Raw genomic sequence first — 15,872 nt, forward strand, 5'->3', positions numbered from 1 at the left:
CAAATGGTTGATGAGGACAGACAGCAGGGCTTCTAGCACTGCTTCTTTGTCTAGAGGTAAATAAATACTCCCTATGTTATATATAACAACAACAACAATAATAATATACTAACAACGATAATAAAGTAATAGCTAACATTTTAGACCACTCACCACATACCAGGCACCAGACTAAGTTCTTTACATGTACTAACTCTTTAAACCTATGAACCATATGCTTTTATTTTGCCCTTTGTCAGTGTAGGAGACTAAGCCACAGAGAGGTTATGTCATGTAACATAAGTGACATAGGTGGGATTGGCACTCATACAGGCTGACTGCAGCATCCTGCCCTCACCTACGTCCCTACACTATGACTTCATATGAAAGATGAGGATGCTGAAAGCAAGCACAGAGGCAGCAGTGGGAGGAGCACTGAGCAGACAGTCTGCATAGCTCTGTGACCTCTCAGGGATTCAGTTTCCCATGTGTCAAGCCAGGAGCACAACTGGTCCATCCTGAAAGGTCCTCCTAACTCTGAGAAGTGAGAGGCAGGATTTAGCATCCAGAGACAGCATGAACTGCCAGCTATGATGATGGCTGATGTCAGTTGTAGTAGAGGTTCAGACCTCTGACCTCCGAGTTGTGTGATCTTGGTCAGGTTGGTTAACTTCTCTGGAATTGGCGCAATCACTCCAACCCTCCCACACATTCACTCTTCACTGGTTCCTGTGCAGATGAAATGACATGAGGGTGGAAAAGGCTTCGCTTCTGAGTCTGTCCAAATGTTATGGCAGCATCTTGTCTCTGGGGGACTCGTGGCAGGTCATCCACACTCCCTTTGGCACTGGATCAGCCAATTTCCAATCCCATCTAAAACCTCCGACCCAGAGTAATGCTCCTAAACCAATGAGCCTTCCCCAAGAGTCTGTTGGGAGCTAAAAGGAGTCTCCACAAATGCCAGTGTGGACATAATGTTCATAACACCCAGTGTTTATTAAGCCAGGAATGAAGATACTATCATTTAATCCCCACATGAGATATAATCTCTTCACAAACAGGAAAATTGAGAATCAGCGATGTTAGGTAACTTACCCAGGCCATACCTCTTGTCACAAAGTAGGCTGTTATCTGAGATACCTGACATCAGTGCCCATGCACTCAGCACTGGCTGGTTTCTGAAATCCCTCTTCACACAGGGCACCTGTGGGCAAGCATGGTCCTGACTCCTGGTTCATGTGACTCATTCTTCCCTTTTATTTTACATCAAATAGCAATTCCCTCCACAAATAACCAGCGGGACAAACCGTTGGCATTAATTACAAGTCACTGAGCACCTCACTCCTGCCAAATAAACACCACCACTCCCTCCAGACTGGAGAATCTTCCAGCACCCAGCGTGGGCAGATGAAATACTCCATCTGGAACCAATTCTCAGGCACACTCCCTCTTGCTGGTAAATGGCTGGGTAATTCCCTCCAAATCCCTAGTCACTTTGTTGCCTTCAAGTAGCCAACGGCTGGATTTTGGAGGGACAGGATTCAGTCTGAGCAATGGAAGAGCTTCCAAAGATTCAGAGCCAAATCACCACAGGGAGCTCTCAGGGGTAGCCGGTATCCTGTCAGCAGCACTATGCAAGCAAAGACTGGTGTTCCCATTGGGGTGCCAGGGGCTGTGTTATGCAAGGTGTGTGGGGACCACACTCTGAGGTTAGTCTGTGAACTGTTTCCAGTGCTCAGTGGACACCTTCAATGAACGTATATGGGATGTTTTAAAATTTTTATTTTTTTAATTTGTTCTTCATACATTTATTGATATTCCGTGTGTTGTTCTTTTATGGCATTTTTATAGTAATTAAACTTTTTTTTTTTTTAACCAAGGTTTAGGTCTGCAATGGATGGGAAATAAAATCTGTTCCTTCACCACAGGGGTTTTTTTAGAAGTCCTATTTGGATTAAAGCAGGTGGGGAGTTTTCCACCCCTTTAGTCATTTTCAGCCTAAAATTTAATGAGAAACTGAAGTTGGGCAGGGAAACCATGGAGAATGAGAATTCTGGAATGAGAAGTTTCTGGGCCATCAACCCTTGACATGAGAACAGAAGGCACCCTGTACCTACCCAACACCCTTATGGCATCTGGCCTAAGTCTCTTGCGCTTTACTGAAGATGAAGCTTAGTAAGGTAATGTGGCTTGAACAAGGCACTGAGTTTGTTAGGGACTAACATTTACATCCAGAAACCAAATCTCTGTACTTCTAGTCCAATCCCACCCCCCCCCCCCCACCCCCAGCCCTTGAGGGCAAGCCAAGGAAAACAGCCAGAATAAAGCCAACAACTTTTATTATCATTCATGTATTTTATAGCGGGGGTGGGGTGGGGGACTAGCAAACGGTTCAGGTTGAATTAAAAAAAAATGCAAGTTTGTACATATTGCTTTATTTACATCTGGGGCAGTGTCTCCCCGACTTCAGGCACAGCAGCTGCACTTGTCCGACGCCCCTTTGCAGATGCAGCCCTGGGCGCACTTGGCACAGCCCACTGGGCAGCAGGAGCAGCAACCTGGGGAAGGAAAGGAGACGGCAGAGATGAGCGCTTGGGACAAAGAATTAATAGATTCCCGTCCTCCCCAGTGGAGGCGCCACCTTCCCCGGGAAAGGGGCCCCAGCAGCGGTATTTAAATTTCCCTCCGGGTAGACGCGGGGTGTGTGTGTGTGTGTCCCTGGCGGGGGTAGGAGCGGGGGGTGGCGTTAGGGGTAGGCATAGAGAAAATTTTACTTACTCTTCTTGCAGGAGGTGCATTTGCACTCTTTGCATTTGCAGGAGCCAGGACACGAGCAGGATTCACCTGCAAAGAGAAAGTCAGGGGTCAAAAAAAAAAAAAAAAAAAAAAAGGGTCCCTGGAGACTTGAACGCGGGCATGGGAGCTAGGAGCCCGAGTTCGAGTCCCAGTTCCAAAACCAACTCGTGGGAACTTCGGTAAGCCATGAACTCTGATTTTATCTGGTAAAACGGGCCCTCCTAGTTTAACTTCAAGAGTAGAGGTGGGTACACCAGAACGCTTTAGAAAGGGGCAATTAGTACCCAGAAACGGAGTGATGAGTCAGAAATTGCTTCTCAAGCTCTACAACTAACCCAGCCCCGGACCAGATTTCTTACCGGCGGAGCAGGAGCAGTTAGGATCCATGGCGAGCTGAAGCGGAGGCTGGAGTCCGGAGACCAGAGACTGATGCACCAGGTGTGGCGAGTAATTGGATGGAAGGGCGTGCTGGAGCGGAGCGCGCGGTGGGCTGCCTTTATAACGGGAAGAAGCCGGGGCGAGTGCAAAAGCCCTCGCGGGTCGGGCGCCGCCTGCACACGCCCCACGCTGAGTCACTGGCGGCCCGCGCGGCGCACGGGGCTGTGCGCACCCAGCCAAGCTGTGCACACGAGCCTCCGGGCACCAGTTCCCAGAAGCCGCCCTATGTGCGCCCCGGGGCCACTTTGGCGCGGGAGGGGCCAGGTGGGAGCGCGAACACAGAACACCGCATGCAGGGCTGCCGGGCCGTGCGCCGAGCCACCCGCTCCCCCCTCGCCCTCGGCCCTCCGCTTTGTGCACGGCCCCCGCCACCGCCTTCCCCCTCCTCCATCCCCCATCCCCGTGCCCTGTAACTTGAACCCGAATAGTTAGAGAGCGGATCTAAGCGAGTCTCGGGGATTCTGCTCAGATGGAAAGCCAGATGGAAGTCACGGCAGATTACAAAAAAAACTCTTTGTACCTGTCAAGGCTTAATAATTGTGTAGCATCATATTAAACCCTTGGGATGGTTATTAGTGACATATTGTATATCGAGTGCTTCAGCGTGTGATAGGGAAGGTAGTAAGCGTGTTATGTGCGAGCTCTCATTTAATGCTCTAACAACCCTGTGAGGTAAGGACTATTCATTTCCGTTTTAGACAATGGCAGTCCAGAGAGATTAAGTAACTTGCCCAAAGTCACAGAGCTAGCAACTGGCAGAGCCTGGTGATTCAAATCGGTGGGCCCAGCAGCTGCTTGAAGGCCCTCTAAGGGTAGGCATCACCAACAGGGCAGAATAAGAATCAAGAAGACACAAGCCTTGTGCTCAGGAAACTCAGCACCACAGTAAAAGAGGAAAAGTGATACCAGGGTCATAGCTAGGGTGGAGGTAGGGGGGAAAGAGAGGGAGACACAGTCCAGTCTGGCAGGAGGTGGGCCACTCAGAGCCTTCTCGCTCTGAGGGTGAGAATGTCTTTGCCAGGCAGGGGAGGAAGAGGAGGAGTTGTATTCCAGCCCCTGGAGAAAGCAGCCGGCTGGAAAGTTGGCAGTGCCCTGGGGCATTTGGAAGGGAAAACCCCTCAAGAACTTTCTTCCCTAGAGGTGCTAAGGGGAAGAGGTGGTGTCCAAATTCCTCTCTGAAGAGGCACATCCTGCTTTCCTGCCGGCATGTGTCTTGGCTGCTGTGTAACAGGTCTTAGATCATCATCCTGGGAATATCCAGAGTGTGTCATCAGTGGAGCGGGTTAATGGAAGGTTCCTGGCGGACTTAGGGAATGCTGGTTGCTGCAGTGGGGAGTTTAGTGAGGAGGTGGGCGGAGGACAGGCAGTCCTGGCAGCATTTACTGTAAAGTCTTGTGCAAATGTCATCATAACTCAGCTCAAACGTCACTTCCTCTTGGAATCCTGTCCTGACCCCTGTGCTAGGTCAGGAAGCCAGTGGAACACACTGTTTACCAGGCTGTCCTTTTCCTTCCTGGCACTTCCCATGGCTGTAATATGTAGGAACGTGTGTGGTTCTTGGAGTGATGTCTGTGTCCTTCTGCACCTCAGCCTGCCACTGGAAACAACAGGTGCAGTCATTGCCCCTGAGATGTGTCTCCAGCCCCCAGCCTAGGGCCAAGTTTGCAATAGGCACTTAATAAACATTTGTCAAATCAATTAATGGGAGTAATCTCTTCCTTGTCTCCTTTCTTCCCAGGCCTGGCCTCTTTGCATTTGGGCCAATTACAAAAGGAAAGTTAAAAAAAAATGCTTTTCACCACTCTGGAACCTGTGTACTCACTCAAATAAAAACACCAAGCAGGGCGGGAGAGCTGAACTGTCAAAAGGACTAAATTCTAATGGTCACTCTGCCGCTCACTTGCTGAGTGACCTTGGGGCCCATATGTGCAAGGGCTCCCCTGAGCCTCAGTTTACTAGTCTGTCAAATGATGAGAACTAGCATTTGCAGGTCACATGCAAACATGCTCGGATTTTAGAGCTAAGGTCTCAGAAATCTCACTGCGTCCAGTAGCCCTGTGGACTGAGAGCACTGAAGGGCTGCTCTTTGGGTGGTGGGCAGATTTTGGTGGTGGCGTTATTTACATATATACACATATATGCAAAAATTCTGGTTTCTAATAAATCAGATGGTCACTTGTCCACTCAAGTGAAACAATCCAGCTCTATGAGGAGACAATAAGGCTTGCTTTCACCCTGAAAAGTACTGAATCACCCTGAGGTTAGGCCATCTGGGTTGGCAGTAAAATTTGCTTCCAGGTCTAAGCCATCTCCCTTGAGTCATTTTGACTCTTTGAGGAGAGAGATGACCAATCAGCGAAGGTGAAGGGGAGCCCAGGCCCAATTTTGCTAATCTCTGTACCCATGAAAGCCTCACTTTGTGGGGGACAGAGATAGAGAGGGAGGAATTTCTAATGCTTGCATTCCTCATATGGTTGGAGGTGAGGAAAAGAAGCCAAGTGGCATTAGATGAGGAAAGATACCCCTCTTCAAGTCTGGTATGAGTTATCAGTGTGAGGCAATGATATGGCCCTAGCCTGCATTAATAGAAGTATGTCATCTAGAATGAGGGAGGTGATTTTTCATCTCTTTCTAACTGCTAAGGTGGATATTTGTGGTTCTTCTGCCCAGTCATTCATTCATCCTTTCCCAGTGACAGTACCCTTAGGTTTCCTTTGTAGAATCATTCTTCCCTACTCTTAGTCCATATGGCTTGGATGGAATAGGCCCCATCCATGGGCTCCCTGGCCAGGGTAGTTGGCTCTGATTGGGTCACCCAGCCATGAACCAGAGAGAATCAGTGGAACTTCTGCTGGAGATGCTGGGAGAATGGCAGATCCTCTTTCCACTTGAACCTGAAAGGATGTGAAGCTGAGTTTTTACAGCCCTCGTCTCCATGAGAAAGAGCCTGAAAACAAATTCATTGTAAAGGAAATGGAACCTGACAATATCATTGGAACACATGGATCCAGCCAAGCCTGAAGCCACCATGAGTCAAAAATTTCTGCTTTTGTTCAAATCATTCTGGATAGATCCCTAACTGGCACAGGTGGGCAGACCACCCTGAGGGCTGTGTTCACTGTTGGGCTTCAGTAGTCTAGGAAAGAGTTGATCACAGTGGCCCTAAGACTCAAAGCCCCATCATGCGAGAAACAGCTGAGGGGGTGGGCAAGTTTAACCTAGCAGAAAACACCTGCCTTCAGATATGTGGACTGTGGTGACACCAATTATCTATAACTTTGCAAAAAATTACCCAAAACTTAGCAGCTTAAAACAACAACCATTTTATTGTCTATCCTGGTATTGTGGGTCAGGAATGTGAGAAGGGCTCATATGGGCAATTCTTTTGTTTTCATGTATCATTGACTGAAGTCATTTGGTGGCATTCAGTTGGTGGATGGGCTGGTCTGGAGGATCTAAGACTGCTTGACTCACGAGTCTGGCATCCTGGCAGGCGTGGCTGGAAGGCTGAGCCTAGCTGGAACTAAAGACCAGAGCTCCCTCTTGTGGCCTCTTCAGATGGTGGCCTCAGGGCAGTCAGGGTCCTTATATTCAGCTCAGGGCTCCAAGGGTGAGAGTATCAAGAGACAGGAGTGGTAGCTGTGAGTCTTTTAAACTAGCACAGGTCACTTTCACCACATTCAATTGGTCAAGAAGTCACAGAGCCTCGCTAAATTCAAGGGGAAGAAGGATGAAGACCCCATGTCTTGATGGGAGTAGTCAACACATTTGCAGGTACCTTGAATCTGCTTTAGTAGTCACGGGGCCTAACAGCCAGCACCTACTATGTGTGCATCAGGGCATTCTGAGTTCACTTCGCTTAGACCTCTGCACAATGCTACGTTTTACAGATGAGGTGCTGAAGAGTTCCGTGGCCTGCTCGGGGTCACACAGCTATAAATGGCAGCATGGGTATTTGAACCCAGGACTTTCTGACTCTACACCTGGATGTTTATACCATGCCAAAAAGAATAAATTAGACTTGTGCTCTGCAGTCCCAAAGGCAGAACCAGGAATAAAGATTCTGCTGTGGGTGGTAAAGGCCTTTCTTGCAATTAGAGCTGGTCACGACTAGAAGGGACTGCCTTGGGGGTAGTTTCCTGCCACCATGGCAATAGAAATAGAGGCTGATGGATTCAGGCACTCGATTGTGGGATAGAATGAATATTTATATTTATCACGAGAAGATCATCAACATTACGGAGGGGATGAAGCAGCATGAGTGCCTGCCCGAGATGCCCACGTGGTCGGAGCTCAACTAGGTGTCTGACACCAGCCCGGGGGACATGCAGCCCCACCTCTACAAGATCTTCTTCCAAATCAGCAACACCCTTGGGCACCTCTGTCACCACCATCATGCTCAAGCTCATCAAAGACATCCTTGCCCATAGATACATGATATATACAGATGTGGAGTTTTAATTTCCTTTAATGTGATTAGCATTATACTATACATGCAACTTTTTTTTTCACTTAATGATAAGTTGTGGAGGTCTTTGCATAGCAGTACCCAGAGCCTAATAGCATTCTTTTTATTAGCTGTTCATTATGACCATTTTAATACCTCCATCCTGAAGGATATTTAGCTGGTTTTGAGGCTTCTGCTGACACCAACCATGGTACAGTGAACTTTTTGGATGGACGGCACGTACGTTTTAAATTTGCTACTGTTTTAAATAACTACTGTTAAAATACCCTCCAACTATTGCCTCAAGACCTGGCTTTCAATTCTTTTAGGTATAGACCCAGAAGTGGAGTTGCTGGGTCATAAGGTAATTCTATTTTTAATTTTTTGAGGAACAACAGTTCTACACTTCCTCCAATAATGCACAAGCGTTCCAATTTCTCCACATGCTTGCCAACATTTTCAAATAGTAGTCATCTGTTATGGTCTGAGTGTTTGTGTCCTTTGAGGCCTCTGGGAGGTGCTTAGGTCATGAGGGTGGAGATCTCATGAAGGGAATTAGTGCTTTTATAAAAGAAACCCCACAGGGCCCTTAGTCCTTTCCGCCATGTTAGGATACAATGAGAAGCCTTTGACCCAGAAGAGGGGCTTCACCCAACCATGCTGGCACCCTAATCTCAGGCTTCTAGCCTCCCAAATTGTGAGAAATCAATTTCTGTTGTTTATAAGCTACCCAGTCTGCGGTGTTTTGTTATAGCAGCCCAAATGGACAGACACCATCCTGATGAGTATGAGGTGATTAAGGTTTGTTTCGATGCTTTTGTAACACAAGGCAAGCCAGAAGCTAACAGAGAAGATAAGCCTTTAAAGTGTAAGGGCCTAGACTTTGGTCAGACAGCCTGGAATCAAATCCTGGCTCTACCACTTTCTAGCTATGTGATTTGTTAAAAACAAGACAACAGGCCCAAAATGATGTTGCTTATGTAAGCCTCTCATCACCAAACTGAGACTTCGGCTCTCCCAGAAATGGAATCTTTAACCGATCAGGTCACCCGATCAGCACTAGTTAGGGATGGACCCCAGCCATCCCCTAAAGGAAAGGTACTGCGATAATCAACTTGCTTTTTTTCCCTATTGTAACTTCTTTGTTCCTGCTCCCTTCTGCTGTGAAAGTCATCATTTTGTGCAGCTCCTTGGAGCTCCTATCTGCTATATTGGATGCTGCCCGATTCAAATAGATATTTGCTCAAATAAACTCTTATTTTTAATATGCCTTAGTTTATCTTTTAACAAACCTCGTGCAAATTATCCTAAGCCCTATTGCCCCATCTGTAAAATGAGTATAATAATCATACCGTTCTAGGATCAAGTAAGATTAAGGACATTGCTTAAGAGGACTTAACGGCAAGATAATCTTATACTTATCAATCTTTTTGGTATCTTATTTAAGAGTCATCTCTACCCCAAAGTAATAAGCATTCTCCTATTTTCCTGTTCCAAATTCTTATACAGCTTTGATTTTGTTCCTGGGCCTTTTGAATTGAAATTTGAAAGTCAATTGAAAATTATTTTTTATATGATATGCAAAAGGGTAGCCAACAGTTTCTACATTTTCCACTAACTAGTGTATCCTTTTGCTACTGATTTGATCATCTCTTCCTTGCAGCTGCATTGGGGTCTGTTTTTGAACTATCCTCTCTGCCCTCCTGATCTCTTCCTGAGCCAACACTGCTTCCTAGAGCTTTAGAACAGGTACTGCTAGGGGGTTAGAGCAAGCCTTTTTGGTTGTTTCTTTTCAAAACTGGCTTGGCTCTTTTTGCACTCTGTTTTTCCAAACTTAGCCCATTAGGTTTAAAAAAAAAAAATCCCAGTGGGCTTTTGAATGGACTGTCCTGAAGAACTAACTTGGAGGAAAACTGGAGTTAATAGCATCATGTCTTCTTAACTGGGAAACTTTTCTCTCCCAGAATTCTATTTTGCTTTTCCATTCAACCCAGGTAGATCTGAGTGTTCCCTTTCATCAAGGGCTGTACCACAACCTCTGTGGATAAAGCTCTTATTACCCTACTTCCCCTTAAAGAAGGAAGGAGCTGAGGACAAACTGCCAAATGAGAAGATTTGAAAAGGAGCTGAACCATCTGTTTAGGGGAGACAGGCTTTTCAGGGCAGTGAAACCTTGGAAACGCAGCTGACAGTTTGCCAAGACGGCCCCGGGCCTCCTGGACTCTCCTCTGATGACTCTGAAAATAGGCAGTTTTGCAGGAGCAACTAGAAAATTCCAGAAACTGCAGGACTTGGGGGCTAGAGTCTGGTTTTAACTTCCCTCCAACCCCATTGTACAGATAGAGACAGTGAGGCTGAAAGGTGGGAGAAAGCGACAGACCTATATGGGTCTGGTCTCCTGTCTTTCCCCAGAGTTGAGCTTGACTTGGTAGGAGGGTCATGTGCCATCTGAAGTGAGGGGAGGATGTATTCTGCCCCCAGAGCTCTGTCCCCACCCCAAATAGATCAGTGGCCACTCTCAGGATTTTACCTTTCAAATGGGCAGTTCCCTCATATTAGGCTCCTTCTACCCCCACCCCCAATCCCCTTTAAGAAGAGACCAGTCCTTAGCTTATGCTATTCATAGGATTTATTGTCACTTGCCAGTGGCTAGCAGGGGATGGGGACACACTGCCCAGCCTCACTATGGGGACAGGTGGCACTGGGCCATGAAGCACTATTTACACACGTTTCGCACGGAGGGGGCACATCCTCACTGGCAGCAGCTACACTTCTCCTCAGCCTCAGCGCCCTCTCCACCTTTACACGCACAATCCTTGGCGCATTTCTCACACTCCGCGGGGCAGCAGGAGCAGCAGCCTGCAGATAAAACAGGGGCACCCAGTCTGATGGCCTCTCTTCTGCCACCTGTCCCCATCAAAAGGGAGGATGTTCACTGCCCCTTTCCTAGTATTACACCTAGGTTGACTCAGCATCTCTGGTGTGTCAGCTGCATGCTGGGCTACTGTGGAAGAGGGGTACCCAGTAACTAGCACCCAGCCCCTTCAGTGAGTGCAGGAGTCCCCAGGATGGTGGGGTTAGCCTGAGCTGGGGGAGTGTGAAGCCTTAGGGAGAAAATATCCAGGGTAAATCGCCTTGAAAAGGGCCCTGAAGGATAAACTGGAGGAGCAGAGATGGTGCAGGTGTAGGGGGTCCAGGAGACCCATGGGGGGCCGGTGCCTAGTCTTACACACAAAGGAATAAGGGCGTTCCCCATCCCCCCACCTTCTACATTCCCTACATATTACACTGCTTTGGGAAGATTCGGGGGAGGTAAAACTGAAGGGATCCAAAAAGGCCCAAAAGGGCCTAAGGGACCCCAACCCCAGATCTAACCCCCAGGCTCACTAATGGCTCCCCAGGCTCTGGACACTTTGAGGGGAGGGGCTGGACCAGGGGAGCAGTTTTCAATCCCAATTGCCCATTGCAATCTTCCAGGAATTTACAAAAACACCCTGCCACAGGCCTAGGTGTCAGTCATTGATGGAGGGACCCTTGCGATTGTGCTTCTTAAGCCTTCCGAGAGTGGTTCTGTTCCAGTAAGGGTAGGAAGCAACGTAATAGGGGGCCTAGAGGTCGCTGCATATTGCATGGACAGATGCTGACTCAGGGGAGCACAGAAGTCATGGGCAGAGGCAGAGGAGTCCCCACACTCACTCTTCTTGCAGGAGGTGCACTTGCATCCCTCACATTTGCAGGAGCCAGCACAGGTGCAGGAGCCACCTAGAGAGGGGAGTGCCACAGGAAGGGTTAACGCAGGAAAACTCGGGGTGGAGCCAGGCCTAAAAGGAGGAAGTGGCGTGCCAAATCTCAGTGCCCTTTAGGATGCAGCCGCCCCATCCTTCATGAGATTACAAATGAGAAATAAGGGTCCCTTCCCCCAAAAGTCCTTTAGCCAAGGGGTAGGACATGGGGTTCTCTGCAAGTAAAGGGGAGCGCTCTACCGCAGGATGGGGGCGGGGGCTCACCAGTAGGGCAGGGGCAGGTCTCAGGGTCCATGTCGAGAAGAGCTGCCGCTGGAGAAGGTGAATTGGCTTCTGGCAACTGGACGCACTTAGCGGCAGCAGGTGGCGAGGCTTTTATAGCCCCGGGCGGGGGCGCGCATGCACAGCCGGCTCTCTCGGCGCGCGGCGCCCCCTCTCACCGTCTGGGATCACGAGCCTGGGCGGAGGCGCGCATTGCGGCAGCGGTCCCCACCCCCACACAGTGTGCCCGGTGAGGGGCACTGCCCCCGCCCCATCCCAATTCCCTTTGCACAGCCGGGCGCGCGCCGCCCTCCCCAACTCGCCGCCGTGCGCGAGCAGCCACCCATTTCCCACCGTGTGCACAGGGGACACTCCCCGCCCGCTTGCCCGCCAGTGTGGACCGCTGCAGCGGCCTCCCGCAGAAAGTGCGTGCTTCTCGCCTTTGAAAGTGGAGGGAGAGAAAAGGGTGTTCTTATTTACCAGCTCTTCCCTGCCTCATCCTTCCTCCGCCTTTATCCCTTGTTCTAGGATTTTCCTGTGCGCCAGATTCGCCCAAATGGGGTGCTGAGCCACCCTGCTGCTCTAGGACTTCGTTCCCTCATCTGTCTTCTGGGCAGACAAGCTTAACACCACTGAAAGGGTCTCACAAACTGGCTTGGGGAGGGACCTACTTTGGAAGGCCTCAAGGGCAGGCCTGGGGTGACTAGTGGGAGTATGGAGGGGCGGGGAGGGATGGTGGTGCTAGCTAGCTGCATCCTAGCTTCAGACGGAAGCAGATCTTTTATCTGTTCCTTCTGCTGAGTTTCTCAGAGTCCTTTGTGCCTGTGGTAGGCTGAAAAATGGCCCGGCAAGAGACATCCATGTCAAATCCTGGAATCTGTGACTATTACCTTATTTGGAGAAAGGGGCTTTGCAGACATAATTAAATTAAGGATCCTGAGGTGAGATCATCCTGGATTATCCAGATGGGCCTCCAGAATCCAGTGATGAGCATCCTGTAACAGCCGCAGAGATTAGAAGAGGAGGCAGAGATTGGCATGAAGGGGCAGGCAGCCACAGAATCTGGACACAGAACAGTTCATGTCCTTACTCTCAGTCTCAGTATCCTCACTCAGCAAGTCAAGACACTTAATCCCCAGAAGACAGAGGAGCAAAGAACAGCATGAGACAACTGATCAAAGGTAAAGAAGTAGAAGAAAGGATTGCTAATGGCATTTGAGACAGGGCAGTCACATGATGGCCCCCATGGGGAGGCCTCACTTAGTTTTCTTGCTTGTAGTGCAAGCACCTTTCATATGGTTGTATTGGGCTTCACAAGGGCAAGCCTCGTCTAGAGGCAGAGTGAAAAAAAACTTATCCCAGGATCCCTGCAATAACATTTGAAAGGTGGAGGTGGAAGGGGTTAGCATCTGGCATTTGGTTGGAACACCTATTGCCTCCCCAAGAATGGAAGTTCCTCCACAAGCCCTTCCAAAGGGATCTTATCCCCTCTCACATCCCAACTTACCTTTTTTAAAAGAGATGATGAGATAGGCTGGGACCTGGGCCACTCCACCAGGGTGCTTGCATTTGCAGCTGGACAAACGTCTCCTGGAGCAACAGAATTCAAAGAAACTATGTGTCTAAAAATAACCACATGCATGTGCAGTCACAGCAATTTATGAACAGTATATAAAAAGGCCACAAACCAACTGCCACTTCTGAGTTGCCGGGAGCAAAAGCAAGGTACTATGTGTGATCCCTGCACGCAGCACCACCAAAGGGCTGGGCAGCTTACTTAAGCCACCTCTCTGGCCCGATCCACCAATCGGCCCCTACCCTCGTCCTGTTTAAGGAACAAGCCTGCCCTCCTCAGAGATAGAACAAGGACACCTGTTTATTGTTTTCGCTTCCTGGTGCTGCAGCACGAGCCCCAGTAAAACCTTGCCTGAATTTCTCGCCTGGCCTCCTATTGATTTCGATTTCTATTGATTACAGAGTCCAAGGACCCTGGTTGGTAGCAATGTCCCCTTAGGACTTGCAGCCCTCCCTTTGTGGAAGTCCCAAGGCTTCCCCCTACAATGACTGTGGGTCTGGTGCATCTCCAGACTTTGATTTTGCTGAGTGGGACAGACTGAGACTCGCGAGGAGACTGGATCTTGCTCCGGAAACATCCCCATTTAAAGCTGATCCTCTGTTCTAAATCTGAGCTGAACAAGCACTTTAAAATGTCAGTTGGAAACTCCCCACCCCCAAAATATTAGGTTGGGGGGGTGCTGCAAATGGCCTCAACTAAGGGGTTGAGCTAGATGGTTTCTCCAGGCTTTTGCAAGTTTACTGTGTGTTGGCCCACAAGCCTAAGTTTCGGTAAAGTTGAAGGAAGAAAAAGAAAAAAAAAAGAGGAATAAGGAAGAGTCCAGAGAGGAGATGCTATCTTTTAACATCCCAAGATATTTAACGTGAAACCCAAATTGGTTCCCAATTGGTTTTGTCCAATTTCAGATGTTAGAGCTCACCACTTCATTTCTTGTTTGTTTTTGTTTTGCCTAAGAGCACTCTGGCCTCAGACTCATCTGGCCTAGGCCCTAGCCTTGGCCCCATTCAAGGCCTCAATATCTAGGACTTTCAGTGCCAGGCGAAATGTGCTGCCAACACACTCAGCCAAAGCTGCCTCCCCGCCGTTTCCCCTCAGGCCTCTCAGATTTCCCTGGGATTAAGTCTTCAGAGCTGGGAGAACCATCTCCCCGCATCTCCCACTGTGATGAGTAATTTTATGTGGCAATCTGACCCGGCTCAGGGATGCCCAGATAGCTGTTATGACATTATTTCTGAGTATGTCTGTGAGGATGTTTCCAGAAGAGATTATCATTTGAATCAGTAGATCACTCTTACCATTGTGGGTGGACATTATCCAATTTGTTGAGGGTCCAAGGAGAACAAAATGGTGGAGGAAAGGTGATTTGCTCTCTGCCAGAGCGGAAATAGATATCCATCTTCTCCTGCCCTTGGACTCCTGGTTTTCAGACCTTTGGACTTGGGCTGGGGCTTACACCATTGGCACCTCCATTCCCAGGCTTCCAGACTCAGGCTGAATTACACTACTGGCTTTCCTGGGTCTCCAGTGTGCAGATGGCAGATCGTGGGACTTCTCAGTGTCCATAATCATGTGAGCCAATACCTAAAATCAATCAATATCTCTCATACTCTTTTTCTCTGTATATCTCCTACTGATTCTGTTTCCCTGGAGACCCCTAATATAGCACCCCACACCCAAGGGTGACCAGGATATTGAGAGGTCTGAAAACCATAACATCTTTCTGGAACACCCTCTCCCCCGTTCCTCACCTGGCTGGCCCCTCATCCTCCAGTTCTCAGCTTGTGACCTCTGAAGAGCATTTCACATAGATGTGTTGCTCCAGAGGGTCCCTCCTCACTCCTACCTTTATTTTCCTCTGACCCCTTGTTAATTCTCACAATGTAAAATGATTCTGTGCTCCCTCTGCCTGTGATGCTCCTTCCCCAGATAGCCACATGGCTCACTCCCTCCTTTCTTCTAAGTTTTTTGCTCAAATTTCACCTTCTCCATGAGGCTCACTATGATTACCCTGTTTAAAACTGCAACACACACCTCAAACCCCCTGGACTCGTGATTCCTCATATTTTGCTCTATCTTTTCTTTTTTTCATAGCATTTAACACCTTCTAACAAACTAAATACCTTATTTTTTTGTAAAGCTTATGTGCTGTCTCCTTTAAAATTTAAGCACCGTGATCCAATAAGGAATCATTGCTTTTGTTCACTGGCACATCTGAAGTGCTTGGAATAGTGTCCTGTACACAGGAGACATTTATTGAATGAATGAATGAATGAATGAGTAGCTCTGAAATCAAGCCGGCTACGTTCACAGTCTGACTCTGCCACTTACTAGTAATATGGAAAGTTACTAGCAAGTTGCTAACATTTTTGTGCCTTGGGTTGCTTGAGGGTAAAATGGGAACAGGTTTGTCAGGGGCTTAAATCGGATGGCACTTGGAAGGATCTCAGAGCAGGGCTTTAACCATGTTGGCTCTTACCAACCATCTGCAAATGAATCTGAAACTCAGGAGGTCAGATGAGAACCCTGCAGGAGCCTGAGATCCCTATAGCTCCCAGCTAACACCGAGCTCCATTGTTAACCTCAGTTCTGTGCTTCCTGAATTGTAGCTGCAGTTCAAACAAAGAAGAGGATG

General features: G+C 48.5%; 1 protein-coding gene across 1 annotated transcript; it reads right to left on the bottom strand.

The window, feature by feature from the left end:
• Positions 1-2,301: 2,301 nt before the first annotated feature.
• Positions 2,302-3,282, bottom strand: LOC105102682 (metallothionein-2). The gene is made up of 3 exons (XM_010996098.3): positions 3,135-3,282; positions 2,758-2,823; positions 2,302-2,537 (listed from the first exon to the last, which is right to left on the bottom strand). Exons 1-3 carry the CDS (start codon positions 3,160-3,162, stop codon positions 2,446-2,448), a joined length of 186 nt encoding a protein of 61 aa, XP_010994400.1. The 5' UTR covers positions 3,163-3,282; the 3' UTR covers positions 2,302-2,445.
• Between the last annotated feature and the right edge of the window lie 12,590 nt (positions 3,283-15,872).

This window comes from Camelus dromedarius, chromosome 9, assembly GCF_036321535.1.
Source record: "Camelus dromedarius isolate mCamDro1 chromosome 9, mCamDro1.pat, whole genome shotgun sequence".
Lineage (NCBI taxonomy): Eukaryota > Metazoa > Chordata > Mammalia > Artiodactyla > Camelidae > Camelus > Camelus dromedarius.

Bases quoted from the DNA above. Each gene is read 5' to 3' on its own strand.
- LOC105102682 (XM_010996098.3), bottom strand. From the start codon at position 3,162: ATGGATCCTAACTGCTCCTGCTCCGCCG. The intron at 2,824-3,134 runs GTAAGAAATCTG...TTCTCTTTGCAG, and splicing joins TAACTGCTCCTGCTCCGCCG to GTGAATCCTGCTCGTGTCCT. The intron at 2,538-2,757 runs GTAAGTAAAATT...TTCCTTCCCCAG, and splicing joins ATGCACCTCCTGCAAGAAGA to GTTGCTGCTCCTGCTGCCCA.